This window comes from Xiphophorus maculatus, chromosome 10, assembly GCF_002775205.1.
Source record: "Xiphophorus maculatus strain JP 163 A chromosome 10, X_maculatus-5.0-male, whole genome shotgun sequence".
NCBI lineage: Eukaryota > Metazoa > Chordata > Actinopteri > Cyprinodontiformes > Poeciliidae > Xiphophorus > Xiphophorus maculatus.
The window spans coordinates 24,705,043-24,729,931 of record NC_036452.1 but is presented as its reverse complement, the minus strand read 5'-3'; the positions used below and the strand labels follow the sequence as shown (position 1 = coordinate 24,729,931).

General features: G+C 38.7%; 1 protein-coding gene across 7 annotated transcripts in view; it reads right to left on the bottom strand.

The window, feature by feature from the left end:
• The window catches only part of ryr2 (ryanodine receptor 2), a 144,379-nt gene that overhangs the window by 29,000 nt on the left and 90,490 nt on the right, over positions 1 to 24,889 (bottom strand). For 4 of the 7 annotated variants that reach the window (XM_023340674.1, XM_023340676.1, XM_023340675.1 and 1 more), the window contains 26 exons: positions 24,152 to 24,267; positions 23,606 to 23,670; positions 22,904 to 23,025; positions 22,668 to 22,717; positions 20,299 to 20,359; positions 19,340 to 19,578; positions 19,175 to 19,256; positions 18,357 to 18,487; positions 17,450 to 17,577; positions 15,773 to 15,965; positions 15,444 to 15,526; positions 13,183 to 13,340; positions 12,926 to 13,013; positions 12,285 to 12,377; positions 11,945 to 12,115; positions 10,936 to 10,995; positions 10,628 to 10,762; positions 10,411 to 10,523; positions 9,320 to 9,446; positions 9,099 to 9,205; positions 6,750 to 6,801; positions 6,581 to 6,628; positions 6,376 to 6,475; positions 5,300 to 5,379; positions 2,865 to 2,941; positions 1,411 to 1,484 (listed from right to left, as the gene is read on the bottom strand). In XM_023340674.1, the coding sequence (XP_023196442.1) occupies positions 1,411 to 1,484; positions 2,865 to 2,941; positions 5,300 to 5,379; positions 6,376 to 6,475; positions 6,581 to 6,628; positions 6,750 to 6,801; positions 9,099 to 9,205; positions 9,320 to 9,446; positions 10,411 to 10,523; positions 10,628 to 10,762; positions 10,936 to 10,995; positions 11,945 to 12,115; positions 12,285 to 12,377; positions 12,926 to 13,013; positions 13,183 to 13,340; positions 15,444 to 15,526; positions 15,773 to 15,965; positions 17,450 to 17,577; positions 18,357 to 18,487; positions 19,175 to 19,256; positions 19,340 to 19,578; positions 20,299 to 20,359; positions 22,668 to 22,717; positions 22,904 to 23,025; positions 23,606 to 23,670; positions 24,152 to 24,267 (2,753 nt within the window). The remainder of the gene's footprint in view (positions 1 to 1,410; positions 1,485 to 2,864; positions 2,942 to 5,299; positions 5,380 to 6,375; positions 6,476 to 6,580; positions 6,629 to 6,749; positions 6,802 to 9,098; positions 9,206 to 9,319; positions 9,447 to 10,410; positions 10,524 to 10,627; positions 10,763 to 10,935; positions 10,996 to 11,944; positions 12,116 to 12,284; positions 12,378 to 12,925; positions 13,014 to 13,182; positions 13,341 to 15,443; positions 15,527 to 15,772; positions 15,966 to 17,449; positions 17,578 to 18,356; positions 18,488 to 19,174; positions 19,257 to 19,339; positions 19,579 to 20,298; positions 20,360 to 22,667; positions 22,718 to 22,903; positions 23,026 to 23,605; positions 23,671 to 24,151; positions 24,268 to 24,889) is intronic. The other 3 variants (XM_023340677.1, XM_023340678.1, XM_014473078.2) reach the window with 1 other exon arrangement.

Genomic DNA, 24,889 nt, shown 5'->3' with positions numbered 1-24,889 from the left:
AGATGTTGTGTTGGCCCCACTCTGCCCAGCTTGAACAAGACAGCTGACTTTCAAGGTGAAGATGCTTTAAGGTATTCACTGCAGGTCGGAAACTTCCTGGTCAAAACTTTGTTATACAAACCTACTTCCTTAAAAATAGAAGTATTGCAAAAACTGAAAAGGATCTGGACTCATAAAATTAAAGTAAAAACAAAAAAAAAAAAAAATAAATAAAGATCAATTGAATTGCCACACAATAATGAGTATGTGCACTGAATTTAATTCACTTTAAAGTCATTTCCAATCTTTGCTTCCTGCTCAAGTTATACAACCCACAGCCTGAAAGCAGATGAAAGGGGGAACAGGAACATTAAAACAGGAATTAAAACATGAGAAAATTATTTGGGATTGGCAAAGCACTGATGCAGATAGAGTTCTACATTCTGTGGAAATGTCAGTCAGTAACAATCTATGTAAAGGCAAGTTCCATCCTGATGTAGAAAGAATCTTAAAACACAGAGAAATAAATGGAAAACTTACAGCTGAATGCATAAAACATAAATGTATGTTAGGAATTCAGATTAATTCTTACGAACAAAATTGAAAGAACTGTTCCGAATGTTTCTGCTGTAGATTCTTTACTGAAATGATTCATTTTAATTCAAAATAATCTGATGAGCACAATGACAAAATGAACATATGAACAATTAATCTTGTTCATGCTATTAGAATAGAAAACATTTGTCCTTTTTCTAGGAACTTCTATCTGAAAACACCATGTAGAAGTAAAACTATAATTGCTTCACTTTTATAACGTGACTAAAACTGGAAAATCTTAAAAATAGATTCTTGTTGCTTGTTCATGTAAGGGGGAAAGATGTTGCTGTGCTTCATAAAGCAGTGTTACAAATTCTTAGTACAACATCCATGATGTTGTTCACATGCTTAAAATGATTAGAATTTTGATATTTAAATTTGATAATTTCTTGATACAATAGGCAATTCTTAAGGTTTATCCAGACAATTCTACATGATAAAGATATTAACATATTCATTCATTCGTCCAAAAGCAGCAGAAGGCTTGAAAGAAAAATGATGTGTCAAATTCATCACAATTATCAAATTCAAAAATAAGGTGGTTTGACAAGGAAAATAAATTTTATGAACTGCATAGGAAAGTGATAATGAGTATGTTCATCTGCATCACGGCATCAAGGTGGTGGAAACAGGAAAACAAGCCAGGCTGTTTCATATGGGAAGAGCTAAATGGACATTTTCCTGTCTGTCCCTGGAACGGACAGGACATTTTATATCAGAATTCAAAAATCATTCAATTTATTACCAGATGGGGAAAAGGAAAATCTGTAAAGATGACTTCTGTTGGTTTATAACCCCAAACAGTCATTGTTGTGTAAACACAGGAGTGCTTACCTGATCCCTCCTCTGTCACCATGCCCAGCCCCTCTGCTTTGTTCTGCCTCTCAAATGCATTCAAATCCAGAACACTAAAAGAACGGAACAGACCTGTGAGTCTTCCAGCGCTGATAAATCACAGAGCTTTTGGACAACAGAAACTTCTTTACATTCATTTTCCAGTCATGATGCAAGACAAACACCAGTAAAAACCACAGAAGTGATACTGCTTGTAAACTCTGAACAAAGAAACACCATGGTGTTTATGAAATTAGTGTCTCCATCCAGCTGGTCAGCAGAGGAAGCGTGAAGAGCTCTAGATTCTCCTGGTTGACGCTGCATTGACTTTGGAAACCCAGTGGACCAGAACCAGCAAAGCACGACTGACTGAAAACTTCAGCTGCATTCTGGTCCCCTCCCTTGATTTCCAAGTTCAATGGCCAAGAAAAGGCTTTTGGACTGCGGAGTAATTGATTTTTATTTCTCCTTCGCCCAGATAAGATGCTTCTAATGTTGTCTCTGGTTCAGGAGTGTCTTGACACGGGGACTGAAACATGTAGCTCATGTGTACAGGACATACAGTGGAGTGGAAACGTGTCTGCACCCTTTTTGATTTCTTTTTTTTTTTTGCATGTTTGACTCACTTCAGTGTTTTAGAACAGTAAACCAATTTAAGTATTAGTCAGATAACACAAGAAAACACAAAGTACAATTTTTAAATGAAGGTTTTTAAAATTAAGGGAAAAAATCCAAACCTACATGACCCTGTGTAAAACAAGTGATTGACCCTCTGTTCCAACATTGTTTGTTTCTCTTTTACTGACCAAAGGCAGAGGAGGCGACCAAAAACTGCCCACTATGGGAACTATGCTAACAGTATCAGATTGTTCAGCTCTCATAACAATAGAATCAGAGGACTAATTGGATCGTAGACATGTAGCTAGAGAAATATGGGATTAATAAAGAATTTTATTCAAGTGCTTCCAGAGCTATTACTATTGTTTTAGTTAATAATTATAAAAGACAAACTCTTGTAAAGTTCAAAATGACTTGATGGACATCTGCCCAGAAAAAAAAAACTGATATGACAGAACTTACTAACTTACGTGCATGGAGACTTTAAGCCTTTTTTATATCAGAGAGTGATCTTTCTGCAAGAGAACATGCATTCTCTTCAGGTTTGGACTAGACCAGGCCAGTCATGTCAGGTGATTCTGGAAAATTACTGGGGAAAGACTGATTGATCACTTCAAAACTGAAAAACTCCCAATGTGACCCAAGTCACTGACGTGCACCTAAACTAATTAACTTAATTCACTCAAACTGCCAAAAATATTTGACTCTATTAAAGGTAAACCCCATTCCCAGCCAAAAAAAAAACATGTTTAACATTTGGGTCTATTACCAGAGCAGTGTTGCCATAAAAACATGATAAATCATCAAATCTTCAATGAGAAAGAAGTTGCACTTGCCTGCAGGACTGCATTAGACCAGCCAGACTTTGGAAGAAGCCCACATCCTTCTTTTCCTTTAGATAATCCAACATTTTCTGTCAAAGAAAAGCTCTGTTAGATCTCAGAAAATCTTATAACTAAAACAGACAGATGATGGACACAGTCACAAAAATGTGGAACAGACCCACTCTTACTGGCCCTTTTCAGATACATTATAATCAATTTATACTATTGATTTGGATATAAATTTTACACATTCCAAGTTTCTGTTTGTGTTGTACAGACATGAATAGAGGCAGATATGTCTCTCCTATAGTTGGTTCTTATAAGCATGAGCTTCCCACTGTAGTTAATTAACTCTTAATTAACTAGTTAATTAACTGTCGCAGTGGCAGTGGCCAAATTATTTCCTGAACACAGACAAAGGAGAAGACTGAAAATCGATTCAAGCTGACTGGTGATGTTGGGTTTCCTTTGGCGGTGCTCTGACAATTTTAAAATTAATAACATTTTTACAATTCCCAAATTACATATGGCTAAATTAATCCAGTAATTTAGATCTCAAAAGGACAAAAAGTCAAAGATGAATACTTTTTTATTGACTGTACTAAAAAAAACCCAAAAAACCCAGACAACCCTCTTCTTGAGTCCGCATCTGGATCTCACAATCATCTCGAGCTAAACCATATTGTAGTTTCATGCAGCATGTTGGGTTCGGCAGGGAGTGGTTCCTTCTCCTTCACAGGGTGGCAGGCTGATGGGATCCAGCTGTTGCTCATCACCTCCAATCTGCAAGGTCCTTAAAGGGGAGCGGCTTCCAGAGTCGGATGCCAGATGGTTCCGCTTCTACAGTGGTACTCTCTAGCTGTCAGTGCTGTATTCCCAGTGTTCTCCTTTTTCTGACTCCTTTTCGTCTGCTCCTCCCTCTACAGTGAACCCGAGCTGTACACTCTCTGAACCGGCCCCACCTGAAGAATCGGATCCTAGCTGCTCTGTTTTGCCTTGCACCTGGGTGCATCACACCCGCCACTCAGCTGCTGCCTGTCCGCCCTCAATCGCCTGCTGGAACTTCCCCCATCTGGAAAATCCTGCCGGACCCCCATGTACCCTCCTCTGCTTACCTCAACCCGCAGCCCGTAAGTCACCATCAGGTTACGCCATCATTCCCTTCATTACTTCCCACTTTAACCGCTCGCCCTTTGCAGTTCCTCCGCTGGCCCAGTTCCTCCCTGCTGCCGCTGATCGACGCCCCTCCACACACTCTCCAGCACATTCAGTTACCAAATAAATCTGTTAAAACTGTTTGGGTGTCCGTAGTTGTTGCTTGCCTTAAGAGTCCTAGAAACCTCGCATTATGACACAGCATCAGTGGGATTTATCCATTTCTGTACACACTGACCAGATTACTGTTAGCAAGACAAGCTCATAGCAATGTAAGTCTACTAATTGGTGCTAACCTAGCCTCTATGGAAAGCAAGCACTTTCCTGACAGTATAGAGTTTTTGTTTAGTGAGGCGATACTTGCTGAAAAAAATGTTGACAACCAGCCTCCCTAATCCTGGAGAGGGTTGGAAAAAATGACTCTTCATAATAAGTCAGACAATATTTAGTAACAGGAAGGAAACAAATGGGAAGATTTCAGTGCTGTATCTGTCATGCTATTGGAGAATCTGATTCTAGGTAAGGGACAGATGAGGATACATAACATGTTTATCTTTCTGACTTGCTTACAGTGGATCGTCACCTATTTGTTGTTCAATATTTTCAGAATCAGCTATTAATAGATTCTGTGAAGCCTAACTCCAAATTATTTGCAGATACCTGGTGCAACACTACTTAGTTGACAATCTAGGTGCACCATTCATTTTCCTTGGTGCTGATTTGCTGCATCACCAAAAGAAGAGATATGGAAGACTATGGATGTTAGCTTCCATGGTTGTGAAGAGACTGTTTCCAGGGTATTTATGGTGTTTAAACTAATAAAATGGCAGGTATAAGTGTTTTAGATGGGGCCTTAAGATTCTTGTCAAGTATTTCAGCTATTTGAAGGCAGTTGGGGACTTCAACCCCCACAAAAACCAGGAGTCATTTTGTATATATTTTATCTCAGTCTTCTTAAACCTCCAGTTGGTCGTGGCAGATGACCGCTTGTACTGAGCCAGGTTCTGGTTCTGCTGGGGTTTTCTTCTTGTTAAAGGGGAGTTTTTCCTGCCCACTGTCTCTACATGCATGCATGGTATTGCTGTAAAGTCAGCCATGCAAAGCAAGTGATTGTCTCTACATGCTGGTCCAGGAGGAGTGAGTGCTGCAAGTCAATGACTCAATTCAATCTGTTGGGTTTCCTCAGATAGAAACTTTTTAAACTATGAATAATTAATTCAGCATACTGTATTGATTGGTAATTAGGATCAAATGGAATGTATGTATGCATAGGTCTACACATTAGTAGTTACCTGTTGTACAGTTGAGTTTCCTCCATTGAGAATGGCTATACCCAGTTTCAGAGTGGATGCAACCATAGGGCCCATAACACCTAGATCCCATACAAAACATGCCCATTAGTTTGCATACACTTATTTTCCATTAGGAATTATTCAACTATAGTAAATGAGTAGAGTAAAAGCCACGTGGTTGTCACAAAGTCAATTATGACTAAATATTTCTATAAACCATATGTAAGAAATATGCAGAAAAGGATGAAAGGGGAAAAACAAGGGTTTTCTGCCCCCTTTTATATGAGTATTTCTTATTCAGGGCCCAAACATACAGACATATTTAAATCCATCCATTTTCCAAAATGCTTATCACCATGTCATGACAGTTTATGAGACAGATAATCAGTGAAAAGATTGCTCTCCTCCATCTTCTCCCTGTGTTGCCTGCCATCGCTGTCTTAAGAATCTTAGCGCTCTGTCTTAGTGCCATCAGTCAAACTTGTTGCGCAATGTATATCCTATTGGCAGAGAAAAAACTCACCGCTACAGGAAAACCTTTCTTCTTGTCTTCACTGTCATCGGTGACCATGCTAATTAGCCTGAGCATTCACAACAGGCTATGCTAGCAGCATTGTAGCACAGATCAAGAGGGAAGAGGAAGGATGAGCAGTGCCACATGAGATTGTGACTGATGGTGCTAAGACCCGCCTCCTGGCTCTGATTGGTTGTTTCTAAATAACACTGGGTTAAGGCAGAGAGCTCAATGTTTTTCACAGATTACCATGTCATATCATCCTGTCATGACATGGTGACAGCTTCATCATATCATGACATGTATGTAAATATATATATATATATATATATATATATATATTTTTTTTTTAGAAAAGGTAACACACTGCAGTTTTAAGGTTGGGGTGAGAACTACAAAAAGTTTGTTTACAGAATAATCACAATCTTTTATGATTTTTTCAGTATTCAGACAGTTCCATATCATGAGTGTTTTAATCACTGATAGTCTGGAAAGGGCAGCTTGTCTCTCTTATGGTTATTCTCACTCACCGTTATTTGGGGACCTTCTATGTGAAGCTCACCTTTGCTGGCACTGATGGTTTGAAGGACCATCTCTGCAGCTCCACGGTCGTGCAGTCGGGCCTGCTGATACAGCAGCTTTTGCTTCTCCATCTCCTTCTCCTATTTCAACCAAGCAGGACAGTTTTCTGGTGAGAGCTAGGATATTCAAATGTTCCTGAATTACCCAAGGACAGCGAAGGGCACAATTAGTGAGTGATCACCTACTTCAAAGCTTTTAACTTCTCCTTCTTCATCCTCTTCATCGTGACAACTCTGGGAGAAGGGAGTGTTATAGAGACAGGTGACACAGTCCAAGTTAAATTACCAATATAAAATTTCTCATAAAAGAACCGAAATTAAGTGTGGATTCAGGATTACAGCTTCTGTCAGATACCTTAGCCATGATGTCAGCATACGCCATGTAAAGGTTATCTTCATCCAGCTTACTGCAACATATAACACACACACACACACACACACACACACACACACACACACACACACACACACACACACACACACACACACACACACACACACACACACACACACACACACACACACACACACACACGTGCAGAGAGAACAGAATGATGTCACTGAGAAAACAGACCAGTGAACAGTTTTTATTTGCCAAACAGGTCAGGGTTTCTTTTTGAGAAAACCTTGTGTGTAAGAGGTTGAAAGTTGCTTAACTGACCTTATAAACATTAAATAATTTTTTGTGTAACAATTTTTTTATTTATTTTCAAAATCAGAATGAAAACAACACAGAGTTGGTGTGGATAGAATACAAACTGATGTGTGATTAGCTTAAAAGAAAAACACTTACTGAACACTTACTTGTAAGACATTGTAGAATCTCAAACTAAAACCTTTAGTTATGGTAAACTTGATAAGAATTTTTTCTATTAGCCCTGGAAGTGTGCAGGGGTCCTGCAACACCCTAATATCAGATGTTACAAAGTGATAAATTTGAAGATAGTCATAGAAATCCTTGGATTGGAGGCCAAATTTATTTTGAAGCTGGGCAAAGGTCATCAATATGTTATTATTACCAAATACATCTTCTATTGTTTTGATACCTTTTTTGTGCCAGTTTCCAAATACTGCTGAATTCACCCCTGGGAGGAAGTCTTTACTGTTGATAATTGGTGTATCATAGGTAAGAGAATCCTTCCTACCAATATAATTGTTCATATCTTGCCAACTTTTCACTGTATTTTGCAGAATCGGATTATCCTCCCTCTTCAAATGGGATTTCTTCATGCTTCTAAGTTCTCCTAATAAATTACAGGGACTACATGCCCACTTCTCGAAAGGTGCTTCCTGGCCTTTAAAATAATTGTGAAGCCACTCATTAATGATTTTGCCATGACAAGTATAGTTATAATGTCTAATGTTAGCGAAGGACTTTTCAGCTGCAAAGTTCTCATACAGAATCCCCTTCAATCTCTTTAGCTATCTTCTTAGAAATACAGAGTGGTAGCAACTGCATTGAGTAAAGTAATCTTGGCAGGATGTTCATCTTTGAGACTTATTCTCTCCCTCTCCATGAAACTGGCAGATTCATCCATCTTGTAAAATCTCTTTTAGTTTCTTTTTGTACTTAGCCATTTTAGTTCTCAGCAGTCCCCAGACATTAGGCTTAATATCAATCCCTAGATATTCAAATCCTGAATCAGATCAAGAAAAAGGGGAGACAGATGGATAGGAGGTTTCATCATTAAAGCCAATTGGCATTGCTCACAATTTATCCAAGTTAATTTTGCAGCCTGACAGTGAACCAAAATTCTTTATAATAGACATTAACACTGGTAAGGATGTTTCTGGGTTTAAGATGAAGAGAAGTACATCATCAGCATATAAAACAAAGGGTCTCTTTCTCAGGTAGATCTTTACAATTACAATTCTAAAGAGCTAGAGGCATTAATCAGCACACAGGCCTTAAGAGAAAGGTATATAATAAGTTTAACAAAGTTTATAAAGGCCTCTCCTAATCCAAATTTCTCCAAGACCTCAAATAAACAAGGCCACTCTACACAATAGAGTCTCTGTGTCTAATAATAAGCCCTTGTGTCTTCTTTACTGTAGAATACTGAATGATGTTAAGTAATTTTCTCATGTTTGTAAGATGTTCTATTTTTAACAAAGCCAGTCTGTTCAGATTTAACTGAGAGGGGCAGAAAATTCTCAAGTGTTTTTGCCAGAATCTTGGAAAACATTTTGCTGTCAACATTGATTAGACTAATTGGGCAATAAGAACCACATTTGTGGGGGTTTATCTTTTTTCAAGAATCAATGATATATTAGCTGTACATAATGACATTGGTAAGAAACCTGTCATTTTTGAATAAAGATCCATTTTTAATAAAGGGACTTTTAGAGAGTCTTTAACATTTTACAGAATTCAGGTTCTACCCATCTGGGTCTGGGGCTTTTCTGTTCTGTAGAGTGTTTATTACCTTTAGAATTTCTTCTGTCCCAATGTGGCCCCGATAAGGATGGAAGATGAATTTTATCAAGAAAATTTGATATGGCTTCATTAGGAGAGACAAACTCTGAGGTGTAAAGTTTTTTGAACAAGTTTGTCAGACTAAACCACCAAAACAAACCATTTTTTAATGAATTCTAAAACCTAATATTTTTCTTCAAGCAGCACAGTTGGATTGGTTTAAAACAAAAACAAAAATATCTAATAATGTTTGATTTAGTAAAAAGGCTATATGAATTTTAAACCCACCATTTCTCGGTGAGGGCTGTTCTGCTGAAGAGCTGGATAAGTTGATGGAGAGGATCAATGTGTTTTATGCCCTCCTCTTCTTCAGATGGCTCTCGTTCACCTGCTTTCTGTAATCAGACAATTTTACACACATTGGACAAACTACTGAGTAAAGTCTAGATTTATGATTCAAAACAGTTTTTTCAAGTGTGACTTTTTTGTTGGGATAAAAATATTCCTACTTGCTTAACTTTGAATGCACAATATCTTACAGCAAGGTCCTCGATGAGTTTGTCTTCAAAATAATGCTCTTCTGCCTCAATCCAAGACTTCTCATAGCCTTGCAAGAACAAATTCACAGCTCTGTGCCTAGTTTAAAGACAAAAAAGTACTTTTATTCTGAGAACAAGTTAATGTTTCTAAAATATGTGTCATGTGTACAATAAATTCCATCCATTTGTCCATCTATTTCTATCTAAAAAGAAGCAATAATAAGAAGCGTCCATCAGGATCTTGAGTTGTTTCGGGTTTGTTTCTTATTTCTGTGTTCCTTAGTTTATATTCTTTGATTAGATCAGCAGTGTTTCTGTTTTTCTTTGCTTCAGTCCTTTCATTAGGTTATTCTAGTATTATTATGTTTGTTATGTTTAGTGTTTCATTTGTGTTAGATTCATTTTCTAGTCTGCAGTGCAGATCAGCTTTGTTTCTGTTTTACCCTTGTTCAGTCCTTTAGTTACTTTAGTTTTATTAGGTTCTTCATGTCTAGTTCTTTGTTAGCATTAGATTCATATCCTATCCTAGATACCCAGATTATGTACTCTCCCTCGCCCCCTGTCCCATTCTCTCTCTCTCTCTCTCTCTCTCTTCAGCCTGCCTTCTGCTCTCTCCCCTCAGACCTGCAACCTGTTTCTAATCAGCCATCTGGCTCCTGTTCAGTAATCAACCTCCCCAGTATATACAACTCATTCTGTTTCTCCTTGCTGGTTCCTCCTGTTATATCCCGTTTACTTCCCCGTTGTTACTCTGTTTGCTTTTGTTCCTGTTTTTGACCTGCTCTGGCTCCCTGCATTCCCTGTGATTTTTGTAAATACTGTTCATCATTTTCATTAAGCTTTTATCATCTACTTGCTCCCTCTGCATCTCTGCATTTGGGTCCGACTCAGCCACAACACACTGTGACAGCATCATGCCTTTATTTTAGTAAGAATAGTTAAATCTTGTTCAGTTAATGCTGAACGTATCCAGGGTGGGCAGGAAGGTTATTTTCTGCAGTGTTGGGCTTTTGTTTCTTCTAATTGTCCCCATTTGATGAGTGGGACAGTGCAGATCATACCTCGGCAGGTTATAGAGGGGTGCCATCCTGAAACAAGCAACTACGGCTCGCTTCCTTTGCTTGGACAGCAGTTTGTGCCATACAGCTTTCTTGCTGCGCTGAGGATGCTCTACCTGAAACACAAAGAGGTGGACTCAGTATCAAACAACCACCAATACGTATTGTTATACAGAAGGGTTAGAATGTGTTTAGAAGCATGTAGTCCTATTATTAAGACCTGGTCTAGGTGGAAGAGGACATGAGCAATGTCCAGGACTCTTTTCACAGTCTTTTCTGGGTCAGATGTGTCCTCATAGTGGTAGGGCAGGTCTCTGTACAAAGCCATCTGCCAGCGAATTGCTGGATCCTCCAGCTGCACAAGTTACACATAGAAAGAGCACTTCCATTGGAAAATCACTCAAATTGTAAAATACACATGCACACACTTGATACCATATAGGAAAAGACAAAATGTTAATTTCAACAGATTTTCTTTTAACAATCTAATGACAATTTGTTACAATGGCAAAAGAAAATCATTTTTACCTTCCCTTGTAAATGGAGATTGTTCCTGATGATCTCTCGAACCTCATCCTCTGTGTCTTTCTGTTGACAAACAAACATTTTTTCCATTTTTATCCAAAACTAGCCTTGTACACAGTCTCTCAGACTAACCACACAGCTATGACGGGAAACTAGCAGCATTTTGGATCCCCCAAAATATAGAAGCAAGATATAAGGAATGTGAATGGAAACTCTTCATATTGTATTTTAAGGTAGATTTTTCCTATGAAAGAGAAGTGTGTTTGTTTAAATGTATTGGGACTTTAGCAAAAGAAATGCAACAATATAAAGAGACATTTCAGTTTCTAACTGTTAACTACAAACATGGATTTTTGTCTCATTTTGGTACAATTAAGGGTGCACCGATTGCAGCTTTCTGGCTGATTGCCAATTACAGATTACCAATCTTTTAAAAAGCTTACACTGCCAATTCCAATTTTTGCCAATACCAATTTTTTTGTCTGAAATGCTGCTCAATATAGCAAGAAAGTTGTTGAGTTGGCAACAGTGGGGTCACTATTGTTAATTGTAAACATGCAGACATAACTTGAATCCCCAGCCTGTCAGTCAAACCTTTCTCTTTTCTGAGCAAAAGAGGACAGTGGTTGATTCTTAGACATTTGCCAAGCTAGATAAGATCGGTGGATAAGATCAGCTTCATATGTAAAAATCGGCCGATCACCGATCCCCCAAAATTGAGAAAATTGGCACTGATAAATCGGTTCACCCCTAGGTACAATCCATGTAGACTGTTTGAAGTGAAAATGCAGCAGTTGAAAAGAAATCCCAAATCACAGGTGCGTGGGAATCTGTGATTTGGAATCTGTGATGTGAAGTTCACATGTGAATTTCATGGGATTTTTTTGTAAGGGTGCAGAGCAGCTTTGAAAGTTACCTGACCCAATCTCCCTGAACCAGCCTCTCAGGTTCAGCTTATTGTGAACTATTCAAACTACGTGCATCTGTGTGTCTGTCTGTGCCATCCTGCTACCTGTGTGAATCGGTTCTTAGCCAGGGCGATGAGCTCCTGTTCTCCTGGAGCACAGATGTTCAGTCCCACAGGCAGCAGGCGTTTTAGCGTGGCCACGATCAAACTGGTCTGAGTTGAGTATCGATCACCCTTCCTCTTCATTTTCTTCCTCTCCTGGTCTGAAACTATACCCTGAAGCCCAATCAAATGAAAAGGGATACATATGCTTTCTTTAACATACGTCCAAATTATCTTAATAAGAAAGTACTTATTAACATAGATTATTATTCATTTGATATTACACTTTTTGTCAGTAATTGTTTGCCGCTTTATTCCTTTTGAATGTGTCTGTGTGTTGTACCTTTGACATCTTGCACTTGGTGTCGGAGATAAGGAATGACATGTTGTTGATTTCATTCTGGACCACGAAATTCTGCTCTTCTCTCTTGAAGTTCTACAGATAGATGACAAAACAACTCAGAGTCACACTGATGTACTGCATTCTCTGAACCGTGTCTCACTGAACCACCACTGCCTTTGAGATGATAGAACAGTAAGAAAGCCGGAGTCCTCCAGTTGAATCACTGTTGAGTTCATGCACTCCTGACCAGGTTCATTACATACAGCCACATCCAGATATTCATATTAGTACAAATAAAATATGTGTTATTAGGAGATCACAGTGTTAATAATGCATCATTTGCATGTACTTGCATTGGCAGTTCTTACACAAATGGCATACTTTACAAGCCCCTCCTTCTGCTGCCAAACCAACCAATTAAAATGAGACAATCAGAGTCTACATTTAACTGAATATTTGTATTTTTTATCAGGTGCTGGTGCATCCTCCTTCTATCATATGGCCCACATCTAAAACCTACACTGTGCTCTTGTGACCACTTGGTTACTGAAATTGCTGCAGTGTGCTAGTTATTAATATTAAAATGTCTGTCACTGTGTTTAAAAAAATACAAAGTTACTCTGGAAAAGTAAGGTTCTTACATGAGACTTGGCCCAAAATATGAAAACTTCAGCCACCATTCTGAACAGCTCTTCTGCCTCTGGGTTGGACTCTTTTAGCCATCTTCCTCTGTAGTACAGATTTATACATCAGGCATCTCAGTGACATGCTTCACTTCATTAAGTATTTAGCTTTAAAGTAGCAGTTACTTCCACTCGGTCATAGATCAGTTGGTGAAACAAACACGCATTGGATGCAAGGACACATATTTCCACAGTGTTAAACAACAACACTGTACCTGTTGTAGTCCACAAATCGTATGAGCAGGGGGTAGAAGGCATACAGGTCTCTGACCAGTATGGTAAACTGATCCATGATGAGGAGCTCTGTCTCAGACATCTCACCTCTCCCTTCAGCCCTGCTCTGCTCCTCATCCATCAGAACCACTGCAGCTTTCTACAGAACACAGGAACAGATGGTGCAGTCTTACACAGAGACAGAGTGTTTACAGTGTGTTTCAGTATCAATATCCAACAGAAGTTTAAAAAAACCCTTCAGCATGATTTAACAGTCTACTGGAAAAGTTCATTTCTAGCAGACAGAGGTTCTCTTTGAAAGTCACATCTGTCCATCTTTTCTTTTTATTGCTTCCTTAATTAGAACTGTGAGCTTCTCATCAAATAAGATGAGGATGGATAAAGATAAAGTCATGTTCACATGTTCAGTTCTCTGTTGCTGCTCACTCACTATCATCTAACTCAATGCGGTTTTGATGTATAACAGCTGTCATCCTTGTATTAAGATTCTAATAAATGTTTTAGTAAGTCTTAGTGTTGATGGTTATTTACACTTCATACCAAGACAATTCACAGCAAGGAAAACGAAAAGGTTCAAATCAAACATCTGGAGCAAAATTTTTAATTTTTTAATATGAAGGCTCTTTAGTTTAAGTTTAGACTTTTTTATGTAAGTAAGTGTACTAAGAACATTTTACAGTAACGTCTTCTATTATAGTTGGCTTTCATATGTATATCAGTAAGACTGGAAAAAATGAGAAAAAGAAAATGTAAAACTTTAACGATTACTGTCATGTTCCGTGATTTTCCTGTGTATTTATTTCGAGTTTCTGAGTTTCCATGCTGTCCTGTCTTCCCTTTGATTGTCCCCAGGTGTTTCTCGTCCCCGTAATTACCTCCTGTGTATTTAGTGTCACCTGTGTGTCTGTGTCTTTGTCAGGTCCTCGTCTCATTGTGGCGTCTGTCTATGTGTGCACCAGTCCGTCGTTCCAGTTGCTACCTGAGTTGAGCCCTGGCTTCTGCTCATCAGTGCTGCCTGGTGCTATTTGGACTGTTTATTTTCTGGATTAATTATCATTAAATCCATCATTTGCACGTCAACCTGGGTCTCAGCATCTGCCTCACCTCCTCACCACACCACTTTTGACAATTAGAGAGTTTAAGCTTCCTTCAATTTAAATATTTATTTTGCTAAACTTCCTTTTACTGTATGTAATGCTGGGTAATTCATTCAATTTATAATAGGTTTCCATTTTAACACTGAAGGATAATAAAAAACTAATTGTTGAAAACATTTTTGTTTTATTTTGACACATTGTGTAAGTATGGTGTGATTTAGTAATGTCTCCCAATGGATGCTGGAATGTTAAAGTGTGTCTGACACATTAAACTATTGTGTTTTCATTCTGTGTACACAAAAACCTTTAGAAGAAATATTTCTAACAGACTACTATAAATACAGTGTAGCTATTTTTGTAGTAACTGGGTCAAACAACAGCGCAAAATTGTATCGTAATCAGGATAAATCAAACCATAAACAACTAAGGCTGAATACACAGAAATGGAGGAAGTTGTGAGGATTTCAGAGATTTGAGTGATTTATCTGCAGTTTTGGGGGAAGTAACTGGATGTAGTGATGGCGAAGAGGGAGCTGGTTCTACTGAAGGACTGCAACCAGATTTATTTGAGCCACAAAGTTCAGGAAGCAACGATGACTCCAAGGTTTCTGGGGAGGAAGGATCTGACAGTGAAGCATTGAAGATGGACATCTGTCACCTCTAAATCACTGAATGTTCAAATAATCTAGTCAAAGGCGAAACTGTATTTATGGTATTCTGTGAAAAATATTTATAATTAAAGTTTTCATGTTCAGAGAATGAAAGCACAGTAGTTCATTTTTTAAAATCATATAAGTGGTTTTGACACTTGAACATTTTTAGCGTTTGAAATGTAAAGATGAAAGAGAAGAAGCGACATACTGTCAGGTATGAATCGACAAAATATTCCATGGTAGACAGAACCATTTGGTGCCTGAAACATCTTCATTTTTTCTAACAGCCTTATTCTGAATGACTGGTGAAAGCTGGGTTCTACCTTTTTTTCAGTGGCCAGTCTGCAATTTCATCATGTCAATAAGTTTTCCTTTTTTTCCCCAACATAGTGACTCTGTTTTGTTGCCAGTGGCAACGGAACCTTTACTTTGTAAATGGGCTTTGTAGCACATCACCAGAGCACAAAACAACAAGGTGAAAAAGAGATTTACCTTTCTGAGTTTATCCATAAGTGGCAGGAAGTGTGTCTGTAATAGTTGGACTTTAGCTTTGCTGATGATTGGCTGGGAAAAGACTTGAGGACAGGTATAGAGAAAGACATTTGCAAGTAAGTACATCAATTCAAAGACATCTGCTACCTGTTACCTGTGAGGCCTTTAAATTAGTCAGAACAGAGTTAAAGGTAGCTATACGTGTCTTAACTTGACCGATTTACCTCTGCAGTAAAATATAACCATAAGGCGAAAGTTGTAGGGAATAAGAATCTACAGTCCATTTAAATATACTGTCTCTGCTTCAAGCATTGTTTGTGCTGATTTACCAGCCAGTCTTTTCATCCAGGCCCCCTCGTCGATTCCCAGGTTGTTGTAGATGATTTTCAGAATGTTTCCCAGCAGTGTATTCATGTGCTCCGAGGCAACAGATGTGCAGCAGCTGTCGTCCTCATCAGGATTGCTTTCTGGTCCATGCTCCCACCAGTGTGACATATAGCTGCACAACATGGGCAACACTACCTACATGAAAAGGACACACACATACTGATGCTTTATCGGGCCATAGACAATGTCTGGCCCATTACAAGAAAGTCTGGCCCGTTACAAAGTCGGCCTTCTATCACCTGAAGAACACGTCCAGGATTAAAGGACTAATGTCTCAGCAAGATCTAGAGAAACTCATCCATGCACTTATGCGTCATGATGTGTATTGATGATTTTGATGATCATCAGTACACATGGTTGATGTGTATCGATGATCACTTGACATTTTGGCACTTGATAAAATGTAATGTTTGTTATTGGCTTTTCAATTGGTGACTGTATGATGTTTTATTTTATCATGTTATTTTTGTATGTTTATGATGTAAAACACTTTGAACTGCCTTGTTGCTGATACATTCATTGATTCAGATATGTTTGAACCTGCCTGTCCCTATGCTGCAATAACACCTAAATATCTCCACTGTAAAACAATAAAGGATGTTTCTATTCTATTCAGCTGTTTTTGGGGCAGACTAAGAGCACTAAGACTGTCCTCCACTGGGGCCTGATGTGTCTTGCCCACTGACATATCTGCAAAGCGACTGAGATTCAAGGAGTGGGGATTTGAACCGACCACTTAGTGGTTATGGGAAAACGCCTACTTCCTGAACTAATGCGGTCCCACACATAATGCATAAGCTCACCAGGTAGCAACTTGGGATATTCCCCTTGGGATCACTTTGGTCATTGTTGCTAGAGTCTGTGTTAGCCTCTGAGATAAGGGCAAAAAGCTTTTTTTCTGTGAAGCATGTTCTCTCCTAGGTTTCTCTGGAATTATTGTTTACTGTCTGCATCTTTTGTAGAATAAAGCCAGCAGTGCAGGATGACAGGAAAAGTCTGGAGTGAGCAGAATGTATAAGATCTGTGTTGGAAGTCTCTACATACTATTTTTCTCAAAACAATATTGCTGAACCAACAGTGCGGCAATTATTTTGTTAGTCCAGGAAATGCTTCAAATGTAAATCCTCTTTCACCTTCTTGTTTTTCCTCTTTGGAAATGATTTCTGAGACTTCCCAGTGTTAATTACTGATTGGTTGTCCAAACTTGTGTCAGCATCACCTCACTATCCAACTGAGTCGATGTATAGATCTGCCTACCTTGTTAGGAAAGTCAGGGGTGTAAACAGAGGCAACATAAGCTCATCCTCAGAACACATGGAGACAACAGACAGGCAGGGGAGAGGTGTCCAGGTCCAATCCAAACCTACCATCCTGCTGCATTCACATACACCCCAACTCTAACACACCAGAATGATCGCCTGAATTCCCTCATCTGCAGTCAATCAGTTTCCTGAGGCCTGCTAACAAGCTATTCATTTTATTCAGGAGAAGGGATGCATCTGACGTTTGCAGGGTAGTACCTCTCTGGACTGAGCTACCAAGAAATGGAAACATGATTCGCCCTGAGGAAGCGGACCTTCTTGATGATAATGAGTAAAGTTGAAAAATGAGTGTTTCACCTCCATTACATGAGGCATCTGAGTATACTTCATGCCAGACTCAGCCAGCTCCATGATCTCTTCCAGAGACTTTTCAAGGTTTGGAACCAAACGACACACCTCTCCAACTGGCCCTGGCAGACCCAAAGCTGAGAGCAGAAAAGTATAACAATGTGTCACAAAGTGATGCAGAAATCTAATACAGAGAAACAAAGTCTGGGTTTTTCTCTTGTTTGGTTTTGTGGTGGTCACTGTAGGCTCTGAGTTGTGTTGCCTGTTCCATTTAGCCTTGTTGTTGTTATTAAGGCTCGTCATACTATCAGGGGCCCCAGGCACAGCAGCTAACAGGCCTCCATGTAGCTGTCCTGGGTTTGTTTTTCCTTTCCCTCTAGTGGCACAAATAAAAATGTTCCACCAGTGACTTCATAATGCCCTTCCAGAACATGCACTCTCTGCCTTGTTTAGTTTGATCTTTGTTGGGTTTTTGATGTGGATTTCTACAGTTTCCCAATCTGCCAGCAGTCTTGCTTACATTAATTCTGACAGACAGAAGGGTGAAATTAGCTGATGTCATTTGTGATACTGTGTAAGTCTCTCTCCACTGCTCGTGGCCACTCAATTATAATCCAGAAGAATCTACAGAATGTACGTTATAGATTAAACTATGTTGCTTTGCCAGCAGTAAGATGTACATCACTAAGTAAAATGTTTATTTCTGATTTATGTTGGTAATTTTACAACAAAAAGATGCTGTTATACCTTCCATCCTCATCATATTGTTAAATGTTTAATTCCCAGTTTATAAAGGTCTTCAATAAACCAAGTTGGGTGGTGATTTTATGTAAAATAAAAGATGTATAAAAGATGTTGAGTTGAATTGATTTGACTGTTTTCATTAAATAAGGCTGCTGAATGTGAAGCAGAGTACCTGTTCTGTCTTTGCTTGCTTTGTTGTTGTAAATGGAGAAGCTGTTAAACTTGTTGAGCTGTGGCTCCAGGAAGGCGACAGGGAAGGCTGCTGAGAAGGCAGCTAAACACTTTCCTAAAGCTGGCCGCTGTCTGATGTGCATGGAAACAGGAGAGGAAGTGGTGAAGTTAGATCATGTGACAGAGGGTAAATAAAGAGGATATATGAGACTGGGTAACAAAGATTGTAACAAAGTATTTGAGTTGACTAAAGCTAACTACTGACCCTGTATCTGAGGTAATTCACTAGCACAACTAGAGGCAGAGGAGGTACATCCCAGCCAGCCCAGCCAGGCAGAGGCAGGACGACGTGTCAGGGCAGGGCTGGGACCGTTCCCTCATTTACTAAATAAGCCAAAGCAAACTGGATACCTATGGCTACATCTTTTGTCAAAGGTAACAGATGAAGTACCACAGCTACAACATTAAATGGATCATAACAACTGAGACTTTCTCAGAGGCTGTTAAACTGTTGCTATACCAAAGCAACAAATGTCTTCTAGATGTTTGGCTGCAAAGTGAAGATCACAAGCAGCAATGAGCCACCCATTGAGGCACTTCTGTACTTTACTTGTCACCAATGATCCTACTTGCAAGATGTATCATACAAGAAATGCATTATACTAAGACAAAGCTTGACTTTCATATTTTTGCAGAACAAGGGATATTGTGCTTTCAGAATGTTTGTCTATGAACAAGGACACAAAATAATGTGTGGGATATATCACTAAATGTAAGCTGATTATTAATGGAGGCTGAGAAGTGTAGGATATTCAGTACCTCTCCACATAGATACTTTTGTTGGTTCCCAGGAAGTAGAGACTATTCAGTATTCTGTAGCAGGACACCTGGACTTCATCCACTGGAACATGAGAGACAAGCATTTTGGAAACATGAACATTCTGCTTGGAGAACAAATATAGTCAAACTCATGTAGTTACGCACACATGAGGTCCTCTCCAAACATGTTCTGCCCGATGTGCTCAAACAGGGAGGAGAGCACCGGCAGCAGGGCGAAGGTGGTGTAGTTGATGATCTGAGTGACGCCACGTGGTTGTTCTCTGGAGTGGGTGAACTGGCCCAGCTTCAGGTTCTCCTGAGTTTTCTCCAAATCTTCTGCCACACTATCAAAGTAGGACCGCAGAGCTGCCTTCACTGACTCCAGCCCAGTCTTCATTACTGTCCTGAGAGAAATAGGTTTGGTGTTATTGCCATGGTCAGAAAAACCATGACTTGGGGATCTGAAGCTCATGTTACTAATTTACATTTGAGACTGTCTGAGAGCTGACAGTCTCAAACTATTCAAACTACATGTGTTCACATTTACTTTCTTTGTTAGGATACACAGACCCAATTAATAGATAATATTATTGAAAAGTTCATTTATTTCACCAAATGAAACTTTTCCCTTAATGATGACTGTCTGCTAACAGCTAATGAAAACATGACAGTTTCAGGTTTGAAACATTACAGACATTACAGTCTACATGCTTAATATACACTGTAATTAGAATAATACATCAGATCAATAAAAAACTACTTAAAAACCAGGAATATGGGCTTAATGAAAACTGTGTTTATTAACTGCTTAAAAGTTGTTTTCAAAAGGTACTTTTAATCCGACAAACAAGACATGTGTTCTACTGCATGTGTCAAACTCAAGGCCCAGGGGCCAAATGTGGCCCACCATAAGTTTTTATATGGCCCTCTTGGCTTTACTGGAAAACATAAGTAGGACCTTCAAGATAACAGTTGTGTACTTTATAATTAATATTATTATATTAATCAAAGTCGTTTTTGCTGTACACTGCCAAATTATATCAAAGTGAAATATGCAAAGACAGCTGTTTATTAATTGATTAATATTTTTGCAAGTATTTTTTTTTAACAAAAAACAACAGTACCTCGCATCTAGGCTCTGTCCTAGTATCTGCAGACAGTTGACGATTGATGTTGCATTGTTCCCTGCAAAGCAGAAACCACATGATGAGCTAAATACCAGAACCACAGTCTGTCAGTAGGGGTCGCTGTCACCATCTTCTAGCTAATTTAGGACACAGACCTTAAAACTGCTCTGATGGGTTTTTACCATGGGTACAGTGGATGGTTTAATAAAACACACACACAACAGAAAGCATGCATATAAACACAGATGTCCTTAGATGCAAAGCTATAAAGCGACTAAGGACATCTTTGAAATGAAGTGACGTTGAAATTCTACAGATGAGAGTAAAGATGATGTAGTGGGATAGTGGGGAAGTGTTTTTCCACAGTCTGGGTGAAAAACAGTAAAAGCCTTGTAAATTCTATTTTGTATTTATATATTGGGTTTGGGGATGTACTTGTTTTTTGGGGTTTTCTAAACATACTTTTGTATGTTAGTGTTTTCTAACTAAAGATGCAAAGGTATCTGGTGTGGTTTTAGATTCTACTAAATCATGAACACCAGATGATGTATGGATTATTATCCCAGAACTAACGGACAGTGTACTTTATATTTTACTTGAACTGTGAGTGTGGAGTGATGGCAGCATGGGCAGCTGACACACTGAACAGAAAGTAGATTGAATATGTTAGTGTCTGGATAATTGGGGAAATGCTAGAAAGAATAAAAACACTTCGGCAAGCAGATCTGACTGTATGCTTATGCTCATCTGTATGAACATGGTAAAGATATTACCATATCAGTAGTGCTCTGCAAGATGAACCTTTAAATTGATTTTTTTTATAATTAAAGCTGTACAGTTTAACTATTGTAACTAACTAAATATGTTTTACATTCTCACACACCTCCTTACTAAAACCATTGAGTATCTTAGAGAGTTCCGGCGTGAATCAGCCTCTGTTTGGATGTGCAAGAGACGAAGTGGAAAGCATTTATGCCACTGCATGAATAGCTGGGACAGATTTGGCTCTAAATGAAATTTTTTTCCTCAAGGCTAACAAATAGAAAAGAGAAGAAGGATTTTGCCAACAAGTAAGAAAAGTTTATGGCACGTCTGCTGGCTGCAGTGGAATAATCAGAGTTGGTCAAGAAAAGGAAAATAGTCATCCTACACCAGGGCACTCAGAATGAAATACTTGCACAAGCTGTACCATTCAGGAGCCACATAAATATAAAAAAATACCAAAATGTCAGAATACACAGAATAACAGTGTCTGGTCTACATGAACTCAGGTGTGCAGAATCTGCATGTAAAACACATGAGCATCATGACTGGACAACAAACCACACAAAACCTGGAACCTTGGTCACCTTGGCCTGGTGAATGTCTCTGGATTGTAAGGCTCCAGACTGAGATCCACGGTATTGGAATAAACTATTTATTGCATGAAACAAAGGAGATTATCATCACCCTGTACAGGTCATGACCCTTCAGCAGCAGCAGCAGCTCAGATGGAGAAGTTAGCATGAAGGTCCTCTCAGCAGAGGCCTGTGAAGACCTCAGCAAATGGAGTATCACCACTGACAGTCTGACAAACACTGTTCACCACCAGCATCCTCATAACAGTCTATAGAGCAGTGGTGGTCAGTATCCTGATCTAGTGCCTCTAAGCAAGGCACTGTAGCCGGAATAAGCAGCCAAGACAGCCCACCCTGTCAGAGGTCTGATGGGGTTGTTGCTTCCAGCCTTAGTGGCCTTTAGCACCATAAGAGAGATCTCTCCATATACAGTATATGGGTGCTAATATTGATATGGCCAATGACCCCTAGATATTCCAAAGGTTTTGCACAAAAGTATGAAAATTAAATGTTAGCCACATGGTAAATTAAAAAAAAAGAGTTCAATAATTTCCAGTATGATGATTCATATTTTTGAAGGGCTATTTGCTTTACATAGATATCATAATCTATTTAGTTTCAGCTGAAGGTGTTTTTTTATTTCCTTTTTATTTAATGCTTTTGATTGTGTTTTATTTTGGATGTATAAAATTTCTTCCAGCTCTAGTTTTAAACGTTCTTTACAAAAGGCTATTGGTCTTTGAGAGGGCAAACTTGCATTATTCTGTCATGATCAATATATTGCTTGAAGATGGTCTCAAAACAATAATATTGTCATGTATAGCAATAGTTACAGGAACAATTTACTATTCAGTAAACTGTGTTGTCGCCTAATATGTGGATGATTCCTGCTTTGTTCTAACTGAGCAGGTTTAGAAGGTGATGGCATGCCAAGAAAAACAGCAACACACCAGTTCCATCAAACCAAAAGAAGATTGTTGGCAAAACAGTAACAGAAGCATTTTAGAGCAAGGGATCAAGCAGCCTTACCGAACAAGGATATCCTATGTCTGACAAGAACTCCAAGTTTGCAAAAAAGACTGAAAAGATTCACAAAATTGGGATGAGAAAGTTGAATTAGTAAAAGGAAGACTATAAAGATAAGATGTGGCGATGCAGACTGGAGGTACAGACGATCATTTACAAGATGCTGCAAGACTTTCCTCAGTGTGAAACATACTTCTGCTCCAACACATTCTGAAGCTAGCTGGGTTTGTGGTTCTCACCTGGTCACCATCTCCTTCTCCTTATTTGAGGCATGGCCTCCACTGCTGATTGCATGAATGGCTGTGGACAGGAAGTACAGCCTGTGGTTTTTAAAGTACTGATCCACCAACGGCAAAACAACCTGTTGGTAAAATGATGCACAGACAGTGTAAATACATTTATTAATCAAACAAGAACATTACTCGGGTGGGTTAGGGTTTGGAGGATCTTTTTGTTCCTCCCCTGTTCTAAACCCCCAGGTTTTCTCATCATTTTAAACATAATTACAGATTGTTGCTATTTTTTCCAAACAGTTAGCTCAAATGATGACCAGAAGTGCTCAAACACACTGCTTTTGATCACGTCATACATTTTCTCTCCAGATCCACCTTTCTAAAATATTCAGCAATAAAGACATGATGAGCAGATGTTTAACTTAGACTGAAAACTCACTGTGGTATTTACCAGCAAGAAGGCAGGTTGAAATAAAGGAATTTCTGCACATTCCAAGAGAAATGACTTACAACTCAAACTTCTCTTTGAAATGCATCTGACAATTATTTTACATTTAATAATTCCATTTGATAATTGGTCAATAATTGATAATTCATCAACTGACAGATTTCTTGTGGGGATGAGATCAGGACTTTCTGAAACACAGCAACGTGTAAAAATACTATAAAAATCATAACTGAATGAAAACAAACTAAAAGAAGTGTGACCTTTCCAAAGAACTTTATTTGCTGTTCATGAGGAATCTTTCCTCCTTTCAGGTTTGCTCCCACATCTGAAAGACAAAAAGAACAGAAACAAACTGTGAGATCTGCATACATTTACATGCATTAAACACTTTCCTGAATTTGTCAATTTAGAGAAGGTAATGAGAACTCTTTAGAAAAACTCATCTCTCATTTGTCCAGTACGTTGGATATAGAAATAATTTTAGTTTTTAAAAAAATATACTTTCAGCCTGATTTATTGTTAAACACTGAAGAATAATGCTTATGTTTACAGTGCATATGGCCTTCTGGTTTCAACTGTATAACACAGAGCTAGTATGTTAGTTAATATCAATAATCAAACAATCACTTAATCAGGGAGTTATTTCTAATGCATTGTATATTTTTAGAAATTAAGCCCGTCTCTCTTGACAACAATGTCCAGGACTGTAGCTGTAGCAGTTCAGCTGCATAACATGGTTCAGACTGTCATTTCATGATATGGGTCATGTGATATTTCATAAGTAGGCAACAACTGAAGAATCATACCAAACTCCATCATATGCTGATGAGCCTGGTCTACATATGTGATGAGCTTCTGGAGGAAGGTGTAGGCAAACCTCTTCTCAATTGCTGGAGTATCCAGCTCTGGAGACTTCTTTCCTCTGAAACAGAAGATTCAAACAGTCCAGCATGTCTCTTCTATTTCAGCCAGAGCTATGAGGTAGAGCATGCATTGACCCAACAGTGACACATTCTAAAGCAAAATAACATCTAAATAACAAATGTCAGCTGAAGTGTCAGTAAGTAGCAGTTTCAGACAACTGAAGTTCCAATAATCCAGCTTTTCCTGAATTGTCTCAAAACACAACAAAAGCAGAAAATTTTCTCAGAACTCCAAAAGATTACTATTTCAAAACCTTGTATATTAAGTGTAAGATTTAATGTATTACCTTAACGTGGGGCTGTTTGACATGCTCCTGACCTAGTTGATCTACAAATGATCCTGAAGTTCTAAGCTGAATTAGAACCTCTTTGAAACATTCTCTGTTGCACAAAGTGGGACCTGTTCTCATCAATCCATTCTCCATATTTTCTTTGGCTAGTTAAACTTGCAGTTCATCACTAGTGAGATGAAAGCAACAAAGGCTATGTATGGCAGTCTGTCCTTAACAGTTTAAGAAGCTGAGATGGTTTTCCAGCAAACAGCACAGCAAAATGTATTATTAGACTATGCAAGTACACCAAAGATGCAGCAAAGATTATTTTTTCTGAAAAAGATTCAAT